At 36.5% G+C, this 23296-nt stretch overlaps 1 protein-coding gene across 1 annotated transcript in view; it reads right to left on the reverse strand.

Annotated features, from left to right (window-relative positions):
- The window catches only part of SLC41A2 (solute carrier family 41 member 2), a 60672-nt gene that overhangs the window by 19154 nt on the left and 18222 nt on the right, over positions 1-23296 (reverse strand). Inside the window, exons 5-8 of the mRNA XM_074871893.1 lie at positions 23097-23241; positions 19700-19846; positions 10215-10362; positions 9566-9645 (exon numbers count right to left, since the gene is read on the reverse strand). Of these exons, the coding sequence (XP_074727994.1) occupies positions 9566-9645; positions 10215-10362; positions 19700-19846; positions 23097-23241 (520 nt within the window). The remainder of the gene's footprint in view (positions 1-9565; positions 9646-10214; positions 10363-19699; positions 19847-23096; positions 23242-23296) is intronic.

Genomic DNA, 23296 nt, shown 5'->3' on the forward strand with positions numbered 1-23296 from the left:
CTGTCTGCAACCTACTTTCAGGTAGTTGTAGAGGGCGATGAGGTCTCCCCTCAGCCTCCTCTTCTCCAGACTAAAAGTATTCAGTATGTACAGAGATACTCAAGTTTGTTTTGTAACAGCAGTTACTGTGCCTATGAAGTTATCTTGGCAGTATCTGATTAATCAGATCTCTGCAACAAGCAGAAAACAGATAAAACCACGTAGGCTGACAAGACGTCAATACACAAAATTGATAGCTTCTCAGCATCTTCTGAATGCATAAAATGGTCATGGGCTCAGTAGCTGCTCACATGAAAATCTCTATAGATGTATATGAGTGCCGTTTCCATGAACAGTTAAGTCAGAAAAGTTTTTCCTGGAAAACAGTATTGCAGTCATCATAGCAGATACTTTATAATAAAGACTAACTTTGTTAGCTTCTTTTCATTCTCATGAGAACAACCACCACTGAAGAAAACAGTTTCTTTCAAAAGTAAAGTCCTGCAACTGTTACAGCATTCCTCTCAGAACAGCAGATGTGTTAACTGCAATATGAGAGTGCTACTTTGTCAATAAGCAGAAGAGACATTGTCTGCTGAAGTGTGAAGGATGTCATGCTGACTTACAATGTTAAAAGAAAACTGAAAACCTCATCATTTCATTGAGTCAGTTAAGGGCTAAGATACTTCTGACAATTGTTATCACAGTTCATTTTTGTCTAACAAAACCATACTCAAAGTAGAGCCAAAAACCATATCATGTATTTGCGAACAGGCCTATGAGAGTGATTCTATTAATAGAACTATGCTACTCTGAAAACCACATTAGAAGTACTTTACATCAATGCAGCTTAAAGAATAATAGCAAATCTGTGTCTCATAACCCTTGCTACAGGTGAAAAAAATAGAAGTTAAAGGGAAGCTGGATGGGTGGATGTAGACTAATCTGAGACCATCCATCGTGCTGGGTAACACACCGGCCTTCTTTTCCTCAGATCTGTTTTGATAAACAGCGTATCATCTTCCAGGGAAAACTGGGATGAGTGGCTGATAAACCAGAGGGTTGTACTGCCACTCAGAGGGAGCTGAACAGGCTGGAGAATTGGGTTGAGAGGAATCTCATGAAGTTCAACAAGAGGAAACGCAAAAGTCCTGCATCTGGGTAGGAATAACCCCATGCACCAGTACAGGCTGGGAGTCAGCCATCTGGAAAGCAGCTCTGCAGAGAAGGACCCAGGGTTCCTGGAGGACAAGAAGTTTACCATGACCCTGCAACCCACCTCATGGCAAAGAATGCCAACAGCATCCTGGGCTACATTAGGAAAAGCGTCACCAGCAGGCCAAGAGGGGTGATGCTTCCTCTGTACTCTGCACTGGTGAGGCCACATCTGGAGTACCATGTCCATTTCTGAGCTCCCCGGTACAATAAATGGACTTACTGGAGCGAGTCCAACACAGGGCCACAGGGACTGTAGCATCTTTGATATGAGAAGAGGCCAAGTGCTGTGATTGTTCAGCCTGGAGAAGAGAAGGCTCAGGAAGATCTTATCAATGTACATAAATACCTGAGGGGAGGGATGAAGACAAGGGAACCAGGCTCTTCTCAGCAGTACCCACTGACAGGACAAGAGACAATGAGAAAAAACTGAAACACAAGGTATTCCATCTGAATACAAAAAATCCCACTTTTTTTTACAGTGAGGGTGGTCAAACACTGGAACAGGCTGCCCAGAGAGACTGTGGAGTCTCCATCTGTGGAAATACTCAAAACCCCACTGGACACACTACTGGACAACCTGTTCTGGTGGACCCTGCTCTAGCAGGGGGTTGGACTAGATCTCAAAAGATCTCTTCCAACCTAAATGATTCTGTGATTTTATAAAAAATAAAGCCACTTCTTCCTCCCAATTCTATTTCAGCTATGTTTCAAATGAGCAGAGCAAGCACTACTTATTTATTGTTTTTGAAGAACAGATGTATCCACCTAACCTTAGAAAAGAACTCTAAATTTTTAATCTTGAGCAGACAAGGTACTTATCTTCCTGTGATTTTCCAAGGTACTCATGGTCTTTCAGACACTGTGGGAAGCCCCTTGCTCAGGGTTTTAGTTTATTTGCAAAAGGCCAGACACCTGGAATCAAGGTGTTTCGCAGGCAAAGTTCACATTAAATGCAGCCCTATAACCTACCCATAAATGTTCCATGGGTAAAATTGGTATAAATTATGATGCAGTCAAATAATACGGCTATTATTCTTCCTCTCAGACCTCTAATTCAATGTCAAAAAATATTGCCTAACTAAACATCACTTTGATAATTTTCTTTATCCTTAGCATATAACGGATACCTCATAGTCTTATTTAATGTGCACTATTCAAAGCTTGGACTGAAGAGAGACTTACTAGTTTCCTTTCTGCTTTTCAGTGGTGCTTGTTGCTATAAATCTGAGTACTTTACAAACATTAATGCATTTTTTAACACATACCTGTGAAGTGATATTTTTGTACTCTCTGCAAAGAGCATTTTTCAGTTTTGAATATCCAATGTAAAGTATTTAAGTAATTTTTTTCCCCAAATGTTTTAGTATTTAAAGCAGACTTCTCAATTATTTCATTTGTATCAATAAATGTTTAGTATTTCTGTGGGTCAGATGCAGAATCTCTAATCAAGGAATCCAGAAAAAGAGAAGAATTAAGCTATTACTAATTAATAAAAAATCTGGTTTAAGGTACTTGTTTAACACCAGGGGAGAACTGTATAATAGATGGGAGCAATTTTCCAAAGCAGTATTCAACTACTTAATTATAAAGTTACTTCCTCTCCTGTAGGTCCCCATCTCATTCTTCCTTTTTCCTTTTTCTTAAATATATATAATATATATAAAGAAAGGTTCCTGCAGAAAATGCCTCCTATGAAAGCACTGAGACCACAAGATAAAGCCCACATACTCAGCTTTAATGACCAGTGCCATAACTGTTCACAAGACTATAAAGAGCAGTTGCATGGCAAGGCGCACAAATAATTGTGTAGGAATGGCAAACCATATGTGTATCAGTTCATTGAGGTTAAAGATTTTTAGTAATCCTGTTCTATGGGGAGAGATTAACCAGTGGCAGAATACCATGTTGTTCCCAAGCATCTACAATATAGCTTGTGCAATGGGACAAAAATCAATTAATAACCACATAAGGAAAGAATTAGGCCAACACAATTCCCAAACTGATTTTTCCTGTAAATCTATCAAGAGAAGGAAGGCAAGAACATTCTCACTTTTGTGCACTCCTGAGTACAAAATAGTTCAAAATAGTCAGTTGAGCCAATTAGTCTTTCTGGAGTTCAACAGCAACTTGCTCTTTGATATCATTTGTATTACAAAAATGAAATGAAAAGGAAGGAAAATAATCTCAGTTACAATAGTGACCAAAATCTCTAAATTTCTGAATAATCGGATTATCTTTCAGAAAATTCAAGATCAGTTTTTGCCCTGACTTCTCTATCACTAACTTCAAAAAAATCATGTTTTATGCAAGTGAAGTACTTGGAATAGAAGCCTACCTTAACTAGGTATTTTTGTATGTTGTTTTTTTATCCATATTTTTTCTATCTTCCTCTGTACTTTGTCACATTTCTTTTAATACTTAAAAATGTTTGGGTCGAAACAGTTGGAAATTATTAGCTTTTCCTCTAGGGATGGTTTTTAAGAGAAGCCTTTGAGTCAACATTATAGATGCAAACTATTACATTTTAAAATGGAGTAGTTTATGTATCATTTGGCTTATAAATTATTTCTTTCTTATGCCTAATTAAAAATTGTTCCATGATTGTCAAAAACTGAAAAAATTCTGGATATAATTTTGACATGAAAACTAATAATTACAAGAATCTTGTAAAAATTTTACAAGGCATAAAAGAAAGAACACATATCTCTAACAGCATGAAATATGCAGATTTACATGTACAGGTTAGCAACTAAGAAATAGTAAAACTATCACTCAATAATGCATCAGAATTAAATACCCAGAATTGAAACCCTCTGCCTTTTTCATGTGAAAATAAAGACTGAATTATAAAGTTCTCATACAGTATAGGTACCTTCTGAGACTATCACACTCATTCTAATTCAGGATGTAGAAAAATTAATTTGCTACCCAGCCAGATTGCTCTACTACCATACAGGTATACTAATGCTTTCCCTTGTAATTTACAGAGACACATTGCAGATGCTCAAGTGTCTGAGACAACGGTTATCTTCTAATGAAAGCACTTCTCTGTTGTGTTAAAGCTGAGAGTACAACTATGCTATAAGATATTAAAATAGATAAAGTTATTAAAAAATGCATTTTCTTTTTTGAAGAGGAATGGTTTCTGGATATTTTCTTTCCGTGTTCTCCAAAGCACACAATTTACAGTGAATGCTCTCTGAAAAACCTTAAAGTTTGTCATTCGCTTTTTCCTACTAATAGATAAAAAAAGGTATGGTTTGGGGAATATACTAAGTAAGCTTAACTTTCATCTCCCAGACAACAGACATTCAGTAAGTTTTGTATTATATTTTCTCAAAGGGGTTTCTCATATTCCTTGATCTACATTTATTCCCTCCAGATATCAAATAATCTTACAATATGTACAGCCAAAGAGTAGGAAATACTACAACAGCTTTATGTTACCCTTAAAGAGTATTGCTTCAAACCATCTGCAAAAACAAGTTTTTCTACATAAAGCCTTCAAAGCATTTCTGATTTTCAGGTTGTTTGAAGAATTAATTTGCAGAACCTCCATTCTACAAGATGCATAAAAACGGGGTAAAGTCTACCAACATGTTGGTAATATTATACAGTAACTCCTGAAATGCAAATACTTAGAAGATATCTCACAATGTTTTTTCTAAGCATCAATGAAAATGGAGGGAAAAGTGGCTCTATCTGGTAACTGCACCTTAGTTCATTTCTGTTGCATATTCAGAAGCATATAATTGCTAAAGGCATTATCTGTTGTCTGCACAAAAGGAACTCTGTTACTTGCAAATCTTGCAAATCGCAATTCCTGAGCCAAATTCAACACACCGTGATTCTGTAAGAGGATTTGCAAGTTTTAACCATCTCATCCATTAGAAAACATAAAGATCAACTTGAGTATCTAGGCTGAAGCACAGCCACGCTTGGGCTTAGTTATTTTATTCAGAACTTCAGTACATCAAATGCAGACATCTAAATCTCAAGTAGTCTGTAAGTACCACAATGGTTGAAACCACAAAACGATTTATTTATTTTTAAAAAGCAGAGTTACAATTTAACCCAACCAATCATAGAATTAAAAATAATTATTCATCTCCAGAAATGTGTTTAATGGGAAAAATGGAAAAGTGGTTGTGAAATACTTCTGGCCACCAGCAGTAAAGCTGACTATAAATGCCTGGCTGCTTAAGAACTATTTTAATATTCTTGGCAAATAGTTGCAGTTATTGTTAATAGGAGTAGGAACCTTTGAGGTTGCTCAAATTCCAGACCAATATTTCTTAAACCAAAAGATCTATGGCTCTACACTGTAACATATGTGATGAAAATAACTTGTCTCACATCTAAGAATATGCAAACCATCTAGACAGGATCAGGTTGAAAGCTACTTAATGGAGCACACAGGAAGCCTAACACCTGGCAGCTCTGCAGTGCATACTGTTCAGGATTTTGAGATATGGCGACTGGCACTGAAAAAAAGTGACAGCTTGAAATCCTGGACAAATTTACAATGTCCTCAAATTTTGGCTGGACATAATCCCAATAGGTTACAATATTTCTTTCAGGTTTCCCTGGTTTCTTTCAGGTTTTCTGTGTCATAGGAGCAATAAATGTTAAGGTAAGAGAAAGGAAAAGGTATCTGAAAAGCATTCTGAGAGGAAAGCCCTCAGCTCCTTTCACTACTTAAGCTTACAATGAGAATTCCAAGGCCAGGAAAGCACTGGTAGAGAAAGTTTTCTGCAACAGCAATATTTAAAAAGCCATCTGTTAAGTGGTCTAGCACAGCTTTTATGTCAGTAAATGAGTGTCAACAGATGTGCTTTTTAACTGAAAGATTTCCTAAGCCCTAGTTTACTACGCTATACTGACCAGCAATATCAAAAGGTGCCAGTAGAATTATGAAACCCAGGAGAGGCTAATCTAACAGCAACCAAAAAAATCACCTACCTACAATTTCCTTTTCCAGGAGGTGTAGCATAAAATGGGCCCACTCTGCATCCTCTACACAGAACATATTTTCTCTATGTTTTCCAGTAGAAATGCCTCTATCCTTAGAATTCTGAGGGTTGAGGGGGTTAGCACACACACACACCACTTACGCATTACTCCCTTCTGCTCTTTTGCAGATGAGGGAAAACCAGAAATCCTTAGTTCTCTGCTGTTGCCCAGTGGCGCTGCAAAAGCATTATTGCTATTGGTAGTAACAGGCCACGGCCCTTAGGCTAACTTTACCATGCATTACTGTTGCAAGACTCTAGTCTCGGCCTATAAGGCTTGTTGTGAATTTAGTATGAGCTGCTGCTTCTTACAATGTAGAGTTTAAGTTTGGGATAATAGCAAAGATCCTGAAGATACAGACACAGGACTATAAACAACTCCCCAATGGTCCATTACTAGTCACTGAAGAAGTTTAAACTTTGAGAGCTGGGAAAAGACTGCTTTATGCATAACCAGAAAAGGAACTAAACATGAAAAGTCCAGATGAACAACGGACTAAGGCACCTGGTATGGCTTGGAAAATAACATTCTCGGGCATTACAGTCCAGGGTGCAGATGACAAGGACTAAGAACAGTCTAGAAATACAAAACTTGTTATGAAAAAACAGTATTTTGAATGCAGGTGGTAAAATCAGCACAGGAATCATCACCACAAGACCACTATGGGACTGTCGCAGCTGCAAGCATGCCTCTTGCTGTCCTTGCCTTCTTGAAGGCCTCTTTCTCTCCCTGTCTGTTCCAATAGTCCCAGCTTTCCCTCTCTTCCACCTGCCTAATCCTTCAGGGATCTTTTGGCCTGTCAGCTAATCATCCAGGGCTATGTATAGCTTTGTATAGCTTTTGGCTAGTTCTTTTTCTCTAAAGATAGTTCAAAAGAATGTATGCACATTGCCTTAATTCTGCTGATAAACTTATGAAAGAAAATAAGAAAAAAACTGGAACATTTACCCTTTTCTCTAGGGGCATGTTTATAGTAAGCTGTCATTCTTAGCAATTAAAATTATTTGCTTAAGTCCAATCATTAACTAAAAATGTTAAAAAGGTAAAATGTAAACACGCAGGAAATCCAGGATTCAGAGACATTTTTTATGAAGGAAATTCACCTCGAATAGGATGCATAATTCCACATACAAGAGCAGTCCATAACTGCTACAGGGTAAAAGACCATCATCATTGCAACATCTGGTAGGAGCATGAGGCCTTGAGAAAGGCACATATCCATGAGACCTGTATCCATTGTAGGTAGCAAGCCTAGAATAAGTGAGTCTATAGAGTATAACTGAGTCTATAGAGAAAATCCAGAAGTATTCTGGTACTGTGCTGGAGCAGAAATAGAAGCCTGCGGGGAAATTGTAAGAAACAGTCACCAGACAGTTGTTGGCTTTTGTAATTAAGGGATATCATTTAGAAAAGCAGGAACACTGGCAAGAGTACTGGTTTGGGTACACCTGCCTAAAAAGAAAAAACAGTCCTCTTCACTTGGGAAGCAAATCCAGGGGGTTAGCAAAAAAGACTATTATGAGAAAAGTTACAGATGTAAAGCAGAAAAAAGTTAAAGATCAACATTCTGCCCTGTTCTTTAGGTATCTGGAAATCAAAATGGTAGCACACAAAAGGTAGATGAAAGTACTTGCATTTTCGAAGTAATATAAAGGCAAGGCACAGGCAAGGAAGCATAAAGGCTGAAGTGCAAAAATTAATTTACAGTTAGCAAGGAACACAAGTGGCAACACAGAAATACTTCATATTAAAAGTAAGAAGAAAGAAAATATAGGACCTTAATGGGAAAGAAGAACAAGCTCTACAGAATATTGAAACACTCAGTTCCTTTTGTCTACTGCTTTCATAAAAATGGTGACATCTGATCACAAACTGATATGAATTAAGGCCTGAGGGTAAGTTAAATTTAGTGCATCCTTAGAGAGTTAGATGAACAATGCATGAATTATCAGTCATCATTTTTGCTAACTGATTATCTTGGAGGTTGGAGAATACCAGAGGGCTGTAATGGAGAAAATGAAAATATATCTTGTAAAAGGGCCAAAAAGGATGATCGAGGGCATCTGTATGTCAGTGAAATTTATATTCCTACTTAAGTATTAAAACAAATGATTAAAAAGACAATTTATAAGCATCTAGAAGATATGAAAGCTGTAAAACAAGAGCTAACATGAATTTGCCAATAACGTGCTTCTGTCAAAACAATACAATTTCTTCCTTTAACTGAACAGCTTGCCTAATGGTCACAACAATGGAAATACTAACTCTCAACTGTAGTAAAGCTTATCAAAATGTTTTGGTGCTATCCCATGCTACATTTCCATTAGCAGCCGCTGGAAAATTAATTATATCAGGGCAACGTTGTTCAAAACTAAACTCAGTGTCCATCTAAACATTTTATTATCAAGGTGGAAAACAAGTGGTCACAATTCATTTAACTGATAGCTTAGAAAACAAAATGGAATATACCCATATGAAATTTGAAAATGCCAAGTTACAAAAGCACTTTGTAAGCCGAAAATTAGAAGTCAGAATCATCTTGGTAACTGGAGAAATGGTTTAAAAATCAACAAATACATAGAAGTGCAAAATAATGTAAGAAATGAAATGGAGAAACACAAAAGGGGAAAAGAACAGCTAGGCAGTGGGAACAGATCTGGTGACTATAATTACTGCAAACTAAATATATATCAACCCTGTGATACTGTAGGGAAAAAAAAAGCATTTTCAAACTGCATCAGCCTAATAAGATATTAACTGTTCTTACAAAATTTGCCTTGTTATTGTTAAAAGATAGAATACTTAAATTAAGGACCAAATTTTCACAAATACATTCTTACACACCTGGAAAGTGCGTATCAAGCATGGGAAGTAACACACATTTTTCTTGAGAAATCTATTTACTTGCCTGTAGCATCCCTGTTAGTTCTTATACCTATGTACATTACATGTAAATAGTAAATTACTGTTTTGAAAATTTGTCCTTGGATGGTCATAAGAAAATCCTTTGAAATAAAATTTTCTCTACATTTTCCTCAGCTATAACCGTTTCAGTATAACATTCAATAATTTAATATTTGACTATACTACTTCAATATTTACAGTTTAAGTTTCTTAATGCCTAATTTACGTTCCTGTTTCTCACATTCTCTATCATGTTTTAATGGTTGTAGCAAGCAAGATCAGGAAGCACTCCTTAGGTGTTCAACTAAATAACTGTTGACATCAAAATCAAAACTTGAAATTAATATACCAGATACTAATTGACATAACAGAAATGTATTGTAATAGACTTTTCTCAAACCAAGATATATCAATTGATATGTAGTAGCACATAATCCTGTCAGAGTCTTACCATTAATTACTGGGGTATAAACAACAATTCCAACTAAGTTAGGATCAGATACAGTTGTGTCCAGAATAAGGCCACCAATACTGAAAAACAAAGTACAATATTTAGAATAAGGCGAGAAGGTTCATTAACTAGTATTTTAAAACTTTTTTAGCAATCTGGTTTAGACATCTTCAAGCCACAAGTTTCTTATCAGTTCATCTTTCTCCCTGATTCATTACCTTGTTCTCAGCTACAGACTAACATCGCTATAGTTATTCATATATTAAAATAGGCTTCTTGGATAACAAAGACCATAGAATTTCTGCCAATCACTCCACTTTTAAGATTCATAACTTTCATTGGATTAAATAATCTCTTTGATCAGTGCATAATCTTAGTTGGAAACTGCAGGAGATGAATAGCTCACCACTTCCTTCATTTGACACAGCACACTTCTGCTCAGGCATCGCCACAGGCTACTGCTGGCTCCCCCACTTGTTCCCACCTGTGACTTAACTTTGTAACTTCCTCATTTGGGAATATTAAAGTTTATTCACACTCTACATTCTAGAAGCTCCTTAAATGTTTCTTTTAAGTACAATCAGGTGTTAAAGAAGATATACAGAGACACACTATGTCTGTCAAGACGAAGCAAGATAAATAGACTTACCTGCTTATAACCATGGCAGTTATAACAGGCTCCCATCCTGAATGGAGAACAGTTCTGGTAGCTGGGTGTTTGGCAGCTATGACAATCCCCATCGGAGTTAGAGCCAAGAAAAAGGCACCAACCAAAGGAGATACATAGTAATATGTCTCTAAAATAATAGTAAAAAAAAAAACAAACCAAACAACACAACCTGTTTTACTTTCAAGACATTCTGATAGGTTTTTCCTTATTTAGAACTCTAAAATATAATCTACATCATGCAGTTGAGGAATTTTAATAGTCTTTCTCACTACTGTACCTAAAGTTTCAACTACAGCACTAAACAATATGGTTAACATCTGCCATCTGTGATCACTGTCTCCCATCTTCTCAAAGACAGAACTATCTGTACAAAGAAGGAATTTTGAAGAGGATATTTGTATGATGCTTCGTGATGAAATAAGGATGATGAATATTTATGATGAATAAGGATGTGGAATATAAAACATTATTTTGTAACATATCTCCAAAAAAGAGAAACTTAATATATTGAAAATGCATTTTGTCTATACACAAATTCATAGCATATGTACACCCCCTTCTTTCCAAAGCACAGATAATATGGTAATCTTCTCAGAAATAGCATATCTAAAATGATGCAGGCACAATGTGTAATATTGCAACATTTATACAGTAGTTCAGTTGTTTTATAACCAGTCTGAGTCTGAAAATTCACAGCCACAATTCTGCTGCTTGCACCTATCCATCAGAATTGCATTAAATTTCTTAGGAACACAACTGCAAACACCCACGAGTACCATCATAAAGCCGAGTTTATAAGGCAAGCAGCTGCCTGCACAGAAAGAACACTATTTTTTCAGATTACTTGGTTTTATAATCCCATCCACACAGAAGCTATTACAGTGATCCAATACTTCCTAATTCAACAGTGAAGTAAATGATGGAAAATGTATTATAATGGTAAATACATATATAAATTATGCAAACATTCCACTTTTACATATATTTAGTTCTATGAGAAATGTGGTCATGTATTTAATGTTAAATACAGTTTGTCTAAAGTTTCAGAATTTGGACAAATCTTAATACAACATGTATTTTAAATTAACAGGTTGAAGTAGTTAGTGTAGAACACACAAACACTTTATGAAAGAAGAATATATTTAGTATATAAAAACGTATTCTCACCCATATATTATGGCTTATTACAAAGGCTGCAAATTCAAGCAATTACTACTTTGATGTTATCTTGGTGGAGCTAAAATTACTCCTGGAAGAATTGCTGTAGAGCTTTTAGAAGTTACTATCCTTCTGCATTGACCGGTAACAACCTCTGCAGCAGAGCCAGCAGAAAAGATAGTGAGATACATTTCACTGGGTAAGCTAAAAGTAGAAAGCTGTTAGAATGAGAACGAGACAAAGCCCAAAAGAGAAGTAATTTTTTTCCTTTCCTTATCTAACTACAATATATTATCTCCTTCTTCCTTTGTGGTGCCTTTTTTCCTTCTTTCTCCTCTTTCTGTGAGCTAAGAGGTAGGCCCAATGTAAAGAGCTCTTACTCAAAAGAGTACACACAGAACAAGATTTCTTTATTTGATGATTATAGTTTTGTATTATCAAACAATAAAAAAGACAAAAATGTATGGATATAAAGTTTTTGAACTATTTCCTGCCCAGGTGAACGCGTCCTTCCCTCCACTTACAATGAAGAAAAATCCCTGTGTGCACTAAAATTCATCACATGGAAAGTCAGCATTCATTCTATGTCTATTTGTTTAAAATTTTGAAACTTCTCTCCTTTTCCCCTCTTTCTTTTCCTTTTTTTTCCTCCCCCCAAGACATACATCATACTGTATCCCTGCTACTTTTTTTCTCCATCTGTTCCTCTCATGTGGAACCAAGGTGAGGCATTAGCAAGCATGTACCAGGCACCCAGTAACTGATTTAAAGGTCAGAATGAAAGAATAACTCTAATGTAGTATATTTAGTAAAACAAGTGCACAAAATAAGTTTCAAGTCTTTGCCACATCTTTGGACAGGCTGCCAATTTTATTAAAAGGTAAAATCTGCTGGTCAGCAAAGATCCTCTGTTGCAGACAAACATTGAAGAGCAAAATACAGATGCAATGATGAGCATTACCCTAATTAATCGCTAATTTTTAAAATTTTTTCACTTGTACATCAACAGTTAGCCCACTGTACAAGAAAGGAAATTAAAGTTCAAAAAAGTATGACTTTTACAATCATTTCTTTTTTAATCCCACTAACAATGAAATAACTCATTAGAATGTGTTCATGAAAAAAGGGAGACTATTTAACTATCTGCACCAGTCTCCAAGCTTGGAGAGCTAGTCCAAGAATTACAAAGAACACTAATAAGAAAAGTATATCATATAATTCTTTTCTTCTGGAGGGAAAAAAAAAAAAAAAAAGACTGATAAAACTGAAATCAGTTCAGCAAGTGAACAATGAATACTAACCAAGAATTATTTAATAGGTAACTTCTAAACAGATAACAACTGTGTAAAATATAAAATATACATACACATGTCATCCTGCCACAGAAATGTTTTGTAAGAAGTTTAAAAAAAAAAAAAAGAAAAAAGAAAATATGAGAAGACAGTCTCACTAGTGTATAATGATTCATGAATTATAACCAAAAGAAATATAATTTATATCTGCAGTGCAACAGGACCATTTCAGAAGTCAGCAAGAAGCCAGAAGCAAGGGCAGCTTTACAAATCTTAGAAAACATGATTAACCCATGGCTGATTATCAAACCTTTCACGAGTTGAATTCAGCATATTTTAAGTTAGTTAACAGCAGCAACAGGAAAAAAAGAAATACGCATCTATAAAATGACACAAGCTGTCATTTTTACAGCAAACAAAGCAAAAATTAGATGAACTTTCAAGAGGCTGAATATGTGTTTTATAGCAATAAAACTAAAATGCATAATGATCATGACAATGACATGAAACAAAATACAACCACTGGGTGGTTTTTTGCTTGGTTGGCTTTTTTGTCTGTTTTGTTGCTGGTTTTTTTTTGTTTTTTTGTTTGTTTGTTTTTACACACTAACGTAGGACTTTCAACACTACTCAGCAATGGCTTACCTTTATTCCCCTTAGCCAACAGCAAGTGAGAGGAGTTAATTTTTTTGGCCTTATTGTTCAACATTTTAGTAGTTATAAATGTCTTAATTTTACCATGAGAAAAGTACAGAGAAAACTTACAATATAGGTTTTATACCTGAGTCCTTTAGACTTTTTAGTCCTTTTTATGGGATTGGACATAAAATGGATTATAAAAGCTACCCCATTGTTGCAATACTATCAAAAGTTTCTTCTTGAAAAGAAAGCAAGCCAGGAGTGGTTCTCAGGAGTGGGGGGATCTCCAAGGACAGGACACAGTCAGAGCTTAGATCCTTTTTTAAAAAAACCTTCTGCTAAGACAATATACTAGCACTTTACTGAGATTCTCTATTCTGAAGTGCTAGAGGGAATGATAAATAAACACATAAATAGGCCACCAACCATCCCCATGCCACTAAACAAAGAGGAAATCAGGTATATAAATCTGTTTACAAGTTTTAGACCAGACAACTGAAATTCACCCTGCCCAGGTTTTTTAAGGCAAAGATGATGCAAAAATTAAGGCAAGGCAGTTGCTCCCTACCAGAACTTCAAATTGTACTGTCTATTAAGCTGAATTTAAAACAGAACTATAGAAGCAATTAATAGTTTATATTACAGAATCTGTCACAAGTGAGCAATGGTAGACTCCAGTCACCTACATGACCAGCGAAACTACTCAGCTACACTCTAACTCTTGGGAAAGGAGTGCAGGACCTTTTATTTTTTAGCTATGAGAGACTCTACTTGTAGAACACCTTACTATAAGAATCTAAAAAGATGTCAACTTTGAGATGCATCTTTTAAGGAAGTGTGGGCCATCTTCCTCTTCATATTTAATTCACAGAAGAAGAAAATGTGTTCTGCAATAGCTGGAGAATGGGAAGAGGGAATAAATGACTCCTCTTTTAGGGCTCACTTCACTCTGTTTTTGATAGATTTATAGCAGGTAGCTTACATGGTAAAAGGAATCTCGCTCAACCTGACTCTGCTATAGAATTTGTCTCATCCCACAGTGGAAGATAACTCCTAAAAGCACACAACTCTTCAATGAACTTCTGACTATGACCCTAAATTTAAAAGGGAAGGAGGTTAGAGGAAAGACACAAGGTTCTCAGCCAAGTCCTTACTGATCTTCATTTACTTTAAGCCCTCATCCCTTCAGTAAACAGTGATATAAATCAGTCTTCTGGTTTGGAGAACTCAGATGCTTAATGGTTTACTCCTTGTGCAGGGTATCTACCATGACATACCGTTCAGTGCAGTGCCACTGAAAACAATGAAACCTGTAGTAAGAATTAGAGGTGAATTGGAAAAATACTACTTCAAAGTAACTGGTAAGAACTTTAAAATAGTAATGTGAATCACACAATTTGTCTTCTCAACCCGGATCCAACATGCACGAGAGATAAACACATATATTTAAGCTATGTTCTGTGAGAAAAAAAGGAAAGCTTTAAACAAAATCTTCATATCATTACTGACAAATGACAAGCAACACGGACCTCCGCATTTAATATACTGGATCTTCCTATTCCAGAGCATTCCCCGTGTTCTGGTCCAGGAACCGGAGCCAAGTCCCAGCGACGGTCCCGGGGAGCCCTCTAGTGCTCTCCCCAGCTATCTACCAACGATTCACAGACACAGCTCTTTTTAGGGAGTTGTTAAGACAGACAGAACTGTTAACCTTTTACTATTTAAATCCCCGTGTTTGATAGTTTTGCCATCATTTTTAAAGCACTCAGATGAACTTTTAAGAAATTCTATATATGACGGTGGCCAAACAAGATGTTTGATTTGGCCCTAGCCTAGGTTAGAATGCTACGGTCCTTTCCCCTGCCTCTTCTAGGTATGTCATGAAGCATCCTCTCATACCAAAGGCTGAGCACAGGTGTTACAGCTCCATTACAGGAAAGCAGAAAGCTTGTACATAAATAATTTCCTCCCTCCAGTCTTGTTATCTGAAAACAACTATTCCCCTGCAGAAAGCAGCCAGAAACTTAGACTTTGTTTCAGTACATTTGAGTAGTTAAGCTAATAAAACATAGGGGAAAATAGTTAATTCAGAATACAGTTCAGAGGTGAATCCCACCTGCTTCATTACTAGCCCATAAACTGTGGGTTTCTTTATACCATTCCCATTGGGCTTGTTTCTCCAGCATTGAGAAAGCAGGGAAACAACAGAAGGAACATAAGAACATCTGTGCTGGGCGAGGCCAAAAGTCTCACCTAGTCCAGTATCCTGTGTCTGACTATGGTCAACAGTTCAGTCTTGTGCAAAGAGGAAAAGAAAATGACAAGTTTACAGTGATGCTTCTTTCAGTGTTCTCTGCCAACTTCTGCGGCTGTTTGCCTCAGGGATTTCATCACTCAAGTTTCTGTCTGCCTCTGTCTGTTCAGTACTCCTCAATGGATTCTTCTCTGATTAATTTACCCAAATAGTTTTCTAAAAGCACTTTGGTCCTCTTAATACATCATGGCAGTAAGTTCCATATCACAATCATGTATTGTGTAAAAAGTTGCTTTAACTTTTTTTTAACCTGTTGTCTAATCATTTTCTGAATGCCTTTTACCTGACATTCACACTTTATATACACTCTCTCCTGAGCTGAAGCTGCTCCACACTTTTATTCCTTGTTATTATTTCATAGTTCAAATACATGCATCTTGGAAACCACACATTTCCAAGGGCTTTGTGGTATGTTCTTATTTTAGAAAGACTCTGTTTCTTAAGAGAAAGAAATACAAAGACACTGAAAAAAATATAGAGAGCAGAAGCAGCTGTTTTAGCAATAACTAGATAATTACATATATCACCAAAAGAGAAGTATTTCCGGAAGCCCATATAGAAAGAAAATTGGGAGTAAGTCTTGGAAGCATATTTGAGTGCACTAATCCTTCCCCCTACAGGTGTGGGATCTGCTTTTCAACCGCAGTAGCTGACTAAAATGTGAATGGCCATGACAGCTGTAGAAGTAGCAAAGGATCAGTTCAAACTGGCCCCACTTATTTTTTTAATTCCTTTGAAATATATTAGGCCATCTGTAACTAAAGATGTAAATTTCTGGAAATGTGTGAAAGGAAGAAAGAAGTCCAAGTTTCTTTTTCCATCTTGTTTGTAGGGTTGAGTGGGTTTTTTTTTTAATCTTAAAAAGACCAAACAAGAAAAAAAAAGCATGTTTTAGGAGAAACTGAAATGTTAGTAATAATTAGTTACTTCTTTAAAAAAAAGAAACATACTATCTGTAATGTAGATAAAGCATAGGAAGCAATACTAGGTATAGTCACAAAATAATATATGTTGTTTATTTACAAATGACAAATCCAGCTACCGTTAAAATACCAGCATAAGTAACTAAGTTTTGCCTGTGGCCACAATTGAAAAAAAAAAAAAATATGGGAGAGTAGAGGAAGCTGTTCAAAAACAGTAAAACTCAGTATTAATGATTTTCTGTCTGAGTCATATGGGTTCGACTTAGGCAATTATATAGAGAACATTACAATGCAAATAAATAAGAAACTAATATTTGTAGGGTAAAGATTTAGGAAACAAATGAAAATCAATGGCATATTCATTACAATGTAGTTTACAAAGCAAAATTTAAAAAAACAAAATGAAGTTTGACCTATAGAGCATAAGTTTCTAAGAAACTTCATTTGAAATACTTATTACTTAATATTTAAAGCCTGAAGTCTAGGTTTAATTATTTTAAAGCAGACACAGTCCTGACTAGAATAAATTTTAATCATAATTGTAGCCCCGAAATCTAATCTGTGTTAACCTAAATCTGGCAACCTCTTCCAACTCCACAGCTACCCAGATAGGTAGTATGTGCCAATAGTCCTAGCTAACTCCTTTCCATCTAGCTGGTGTACCAACTTCCCTGGCACATCACTGACAAGCATAAACAATGACTGTGAACTGAATTCCAATCAAACATACCAATTGTTGGAACCTGAAACCTATTTTAAGCAGAATAATCCAATGTTCCAGTCTAGTGAGATTCTTGGGCATAGCAATAAATCTAGATAAGCAGTCTCCAATGAGCTAAATTCTAATTATTATCCCAGCCCTAGCATTAGCTAGACACTAAATTTCATGAGCATAGTGGCTTCCTCTCTGTTTTTCTCATCAGGAGAAAAAAAAGAAGAGAGGTTCAAAAAATCTTTATCAATTTTCTTTTCACTATAAGTCTATAAACGTCCTTAAAAGAAGTATTTAAATTAAGTATTTGAGAAATGAGTTATTAGAATATAAAGTATTTAAATATAGTTATGAAATATACAATACCTTTTAACAAAAATATAGAAAATATAAAAAATTACTGTACTGGACACATATATTTAAGCTGACATCACATCAAGACTTTCTAAATATGAAAAGTCCAATACTGAAAATATAAAATCATCAGTTCAAAACTAAGAAACAAAATGGCAAGTCACACCAAGGTAGTTTGAGATACCTTTTCTGACTGATGTTGTAATAGTTACAGAGAACAGCTCAAGTTTTCACACAAAAAGTCTTGAACAATGAGCATTGATATAAAGAATATATGTGGTGTTATCAATATGTCTGGCAAAACAATTATGGACAACAAAAAATTTGACCTGTGGTATACTATACTATAATTGTATACAGTTATGTCTTTTAAAACAGAATATACTTTAAGTAGTTTCTATGGAAGGAGTTGGTTGCAGCAATAATTTAATTTTAAATATTATTTTGAACATTCTTCTCCTGTGAGAAAATGTTTTTGCACTTTTTGTTTCTTCATGGGAGAGATGAAGAAACAGTAAGAAAAAGACTGATTTTTGAGTTCCTCATTCTCATTTTCCGAGCTCACATTTCCTTTGTGAAAATCAAGCATTTCATTACATCAGCTATTATATAAGCATGCTTCTAATAATAATAACTACTGGCATATTCATTTTTAGCAGACATTGTGATGATGAACCTTCTTTAGTCGTCTGCTCCTTTAAGAGTAGGATTTAGACAGTACAGGTCCTAGAAATCAGAAAAACAGTTTCAAAGAGACTACAGAAACATGCAAATAACTAATAGAAGAGAAAAATTGCAGACTGAAAAAAAAAAAGTCATTCATAAGGAAACTAGTTTGCAGCTGTTTATGTGTAATTCACCTGTTCATAGCTATTAGTGGGAAAGTAAGTAAATATAAAAAACCGTCATCAAGAAGCCAGACGGAATTCATGCCTGAAGTAGGATTAGACCATTGCCCTCTGTAGTCAGTAGTCGAGGAAGGCCTCTCCTTTGCTGCTTAGCTATTCAGAGTGGCTATACATTTTTTCATCTTTCATGGCAGAACTGCTGTTCCAAAGAAAGCTACAGCTAAATTATCAGATTTATGTTTGAAATATAGTCACCAAATTTATAAAACAAAACAAAACAAAAGAGAGCGGGGCCATTATTTGGAGAAGCTGGAAGGGGTTACTTCTTTTACTGAAAAGCAGAAGGAAATGCTGGTAAAATCAAGCACAGGCAGAGGGAACAGGAGGGACACAAGAAAGTGTCACACTGTGAGGGAAACAAGAGATAAGAAATTGCTGAGGAAACTGGTATTGGAAGCTGGAGTAGTGGAGGTGAGGAAACAAGAAGGTATTGCAATGGGAGCTGGAAAGCACTTGGAAGGAATCAGAAGGAAACTCACAGTAGTCTTTGCATAACTCATTTTAAAGTCATAGCAATCACAAAGCACAAATCTAAAATTAGGCTTCACTTCTTCAAATACATACTTGTTGTTGGCTTGCTATTGTTACTCAAATTACTTTAATTATTTTTATTTTGATTTCTGAGCATAGCTGCAGCTCAAGATATACTAAAACCACACCCTAACAAAAAAAAAAATAATTCTCAGAGCACTCCTCTCCCAGCAGCTTATCAAGACAGCCAATTCAACTCCTTCCCCTCAGTGCAAGGGGAGAACAATTCAAAGGGGCTCTGGGAAACAAATATTTGATTTAGGGGTGGGCATTCAAGAAAACTTGGATGAAGACGGCTTCACTCTCCTCCAAGAAAGCAGAGTAAATTCAGCAACTATTTTCTAGTTCACATCCAGACTGACTGTGATACTGTGAGAGTCTTTCAGATATTAGTAGATTGTGCCAAGATTGTGATTAGTAACTTCTATCATCTTAAAAAGAGAAAAAAAAAGAAAAAAAAAAAAGATCATGGCATAATGTTCCAACCCAAGACTTATCATTCAACAGTATAAATGTTGACAAAAAGTCAGTCAAACTAAAAGGTTTTCTGAACCTCTCCCTCCCTGCCTTCTCCCCGCCCTCCTAACCCAAAAGAGGTTCCTAGGAGACAAGCACACGTAGAAACATACTTACCAAGGCAAGTATAAAGACCCTGACTTATCCATGCTAGTATAGCAAGAGTGATAAGATCTCCAAAACTTGCTGCTATAGGAGTGGCAACGTTGTCAGGATTAATACCAGTCTTCTTTGATCCAACGATAACTCCAACCATTATTATTCCTAGATTCAACAAAGAAGACAGTACAGTAACCGTAACTACTGTTGTAAGTCCACAGAAAATTCCAAGATAATGGCCATTTCAAACTTAATAAATAAGAAGTCAGTGCTTTTGTCCCAGGATGATTATTCTTCCCACCTGACTAATGTCTGTATTTTGAAGCTTAGCTATTTTTAAAAATGAGGTTATATATTAAAAAAAATATAGTGAATACACACAAAAAAAATCAAGATCCATCTGTATAATGAACTATTTTGCTTATGATTAGAATTAGCACTACTGAAATTGTAAATCAGCCATTTCCTGAAGAAAAAAAATATGCAGTGTATTAGTTCTACACCTTAGCAACTTTCACTGACTGAAATTTAAATTACATGAGGCTGGAAACAACATAAGATTAAATACTTTGACATCTGATATTGTGCAAGATTTCCAGTCATGGACTTAGTACCAAATGTCAAGAAGCTATATCATAAATTAAAAACAACACAGCATATAAAAATGTTACTTGCTACACAGTTAAAAAATTTTAAATTAGGGATGTTTAATTTTTTTTCTATAAACAGCAACACTAATTTTTTTAAGAAGCATTTCCCTGCAGAATGCAAGTGGCTACTAAAAATAAGATTCACACTGTTATTAAGAGTCTTCTCTGGCATAACCTGAGTGACTTCCCTCTCACCATATAATACATATATGAGCTTCAACTCTGTATGCTATCTTTTATGTTACTTTAAAGGATTTTTGAAAAATTGGTATTATAATTTTCATGTGTTTTAGCAATATTATGTATTGTAGGCTACATTAGGAGTAAAGCTTTCAGAGAAGCCCCTTAAAGAGTTACACTCCATGAAACTCTCAAAAGAAAGAATCGGAATCATAGAATCATAGAATCATTCAGGTTGGAAAAGACCCTTGGGATCATCGAGTCCAACCACCAGCCCTACTCTACTAAGTTCTCCCCTACACCACATCCCCCAACATCTCATCCAAATGACCCTTAAACACACCCAGGGATGGTGACTCCACCCCCTCCCTGGGCAGCCTATTCCACTTGTCTGACCACTCTTTCTGTGAAAAATTTTTCCCTAATGTCCAGTGTGAACCTCCCCTGTTGGAGTTTAAAGCCGTTCCCCCTTGTTCTGTCACTAATCACCTGTGAGAAGAGACCAGCACCAATCTCTCTGCAATGTCCTTTCAGGTAGCTGTAGAGAGTGATGAGGTCTCCCCTCAGCCTTCTCTTCCTCAAACTGAACAGTCCCAGCTCCCTCAATCTCTCCTCACAGGATTTGTTCTCCAGGCCCTTCACCAGCTTCGTTGCCCTCCTCTGCACTTGCTACAGCGCCTCGATATCTCTCTCGTATTGAGGTGCCCAAAACTGGACACAATACTCCAGGTGTGGCCTCACCAGTGCAGAGTACAGGGGGACTATCACCTCCCTACTTCTGCTGGTCACACTATTTCTAATACAAGCCAGGATGCCGTTGGCTTTCTTGGCCACCTGGGCACACTGCTGTTTCATGTTCAGTTGCTTGTCAATTAGAACCCCCAGATCCTTCTCTTCCAGACAGCTCTCCAGTCACACCTCCCCAAGCCTGTAGCGATGCATGGGGTTGTTGTGGCCCAAGTGCAGGACCTGACACTTGGCCTTGTTGAAGCTCATCCCGTTAACGTTGGCCCACCAATCCAACCTATCCAAGTCCCTCTGTAGTGCCTCCCTATCTTCATGCAGATCAACACTCCTGCTTAACTTGGTGTCATCTGTGAAGTTACTGATAATATACTCTATGTCCTTATCAAGATCATCAATAAAGATGTTGAACAGAAATGGTCCCAACACCGAGCCCTGAGGAACACCACTTGTGACCAGCTGCCAGCTGGATTTAGATCCATTGACCACCACAGTCCCTGTCCAACCAGCTAGTGCTTGACTCAGCAGACCATTCACTCACCCAGGCCATGAACAGCCAGTTTTTCTATGACAATCCTGTGGGGAACTGTGTCGAATGCTTTTTGAAAATCCAGGTAGATAATATTGACAAATGTTCCCTTGTCCAATAGTTGGGTCATCTTGTCATAGAAGGAGATCAGGTTTGTCAGGCAGGACCTGCCTTTCAAAAACCCATGTTGACTAGGCCTGATCCCCTGGTTGTCCGTTATATGACTTCTAATGGCATTCGAGATGACCTGCTCCATGACCTTCCCTGGCACCGAGGTCAGACTGACAGGTCTATGAAATGATCCTGTAGGATCACAATATTTCAAAAGCACACATTTCATGTGTATGAGGATGAAGCTTAGGAAATAATTTCCTGTGCTGGCCCATCACCAGGTAACAACAGAAGTTTCTCTTCATGTCCAAATTATACATGAGAAGTGAAAAAAATGCACTCATGTTCCCCAGTTCTCTCACTGCTCTTAATTCTACGCATGATCAAACTCAATGGCTTTGTAGTCGCTAAAAAAGTGTGTGCTCTTAATTCCATGTAAAACTTTTAACAATTTTGTAATTTTCACATAAGTAAGCATATCAAATTAATAAAAACAAGAAGTTAAACATTTTACTTGACTTACTATTGTTAAGACTACTGACCATGTATTTTCATTAAGAATGTGTCACAAGTAGAGGTACTTTCCCCCCCGCCTCATGTCCATTAACTACCACCTTTTACAGTTAAATGTTTCCTGACAATTGGGAAGAGAAGATTAAATTCATCATGCCATATGGCTTCAGACAAACATTAGCACTGTTTGTAGAGGGGGACTTGAACTTGGCTCAAACCCTTCACATAACAAGCCAATTTGTTCACTTCGGATACAAAGCAGCACACAAACTAACATATAACAACAAGGAACTTTGAATTCAGCTGAGCTAATATCTGGGCTCACTTGAGTTTAATTACAAATAAGTTTTACCTGTTTAGCATTAAGAATATATTTTGTACATTAATGAATGTAGAAAGCAGGGGAAAAAGTTCTCCATTGTATTAGGTAAAATCTAAACCCATACTTTTTGGTTTAGATATGCTCAGGAGGTCATACAAATCAAAACCTTTTCAAAGAATATGACAGGAGAGGAATGCAATATACAGGCTTATATGGAAACTGCAAAAGGGTATCGTATCCTCAGCTGTGTTTCAGATGTATTATATCTTACTGGATTTGAACTTTAAAGGAATAGCAACATAATATGCATTCAGCATCCACAGAAAACTAAATAACCGTAAAAAGTAACAGATATATTCCTTTTACCTTGTAAAAGAGAAGCTATGAAGGCAGTTGCTACGCTGCTAGAACACAGAAGGACTGAATGATCAAAGCGGTATTTGCCCTCTGGAATCCAGCCCAAAATAACTGCTGCCACAGCTGCCAGAAAACCAACTACTGTTGCCTGAACCTGGAAAAGAAAAAGAAGGTGAACAATTCTTAAAATAATTGATAGACTTAAGAGG

Source organism: Strix uralensis, chromosome 5 (genome assembly GCF_047716275.1).
Source record: "Strix uralensis isolate ZFMK-TIS-50842 chromosome 5, bStrUra1, whole genome shotgun sequence".
Lineage (NCBI taxonomy): Eukaryota > Metazoa > Chordata > Aves > Strigiformes > Strigidae > Strix > Strix uralensis.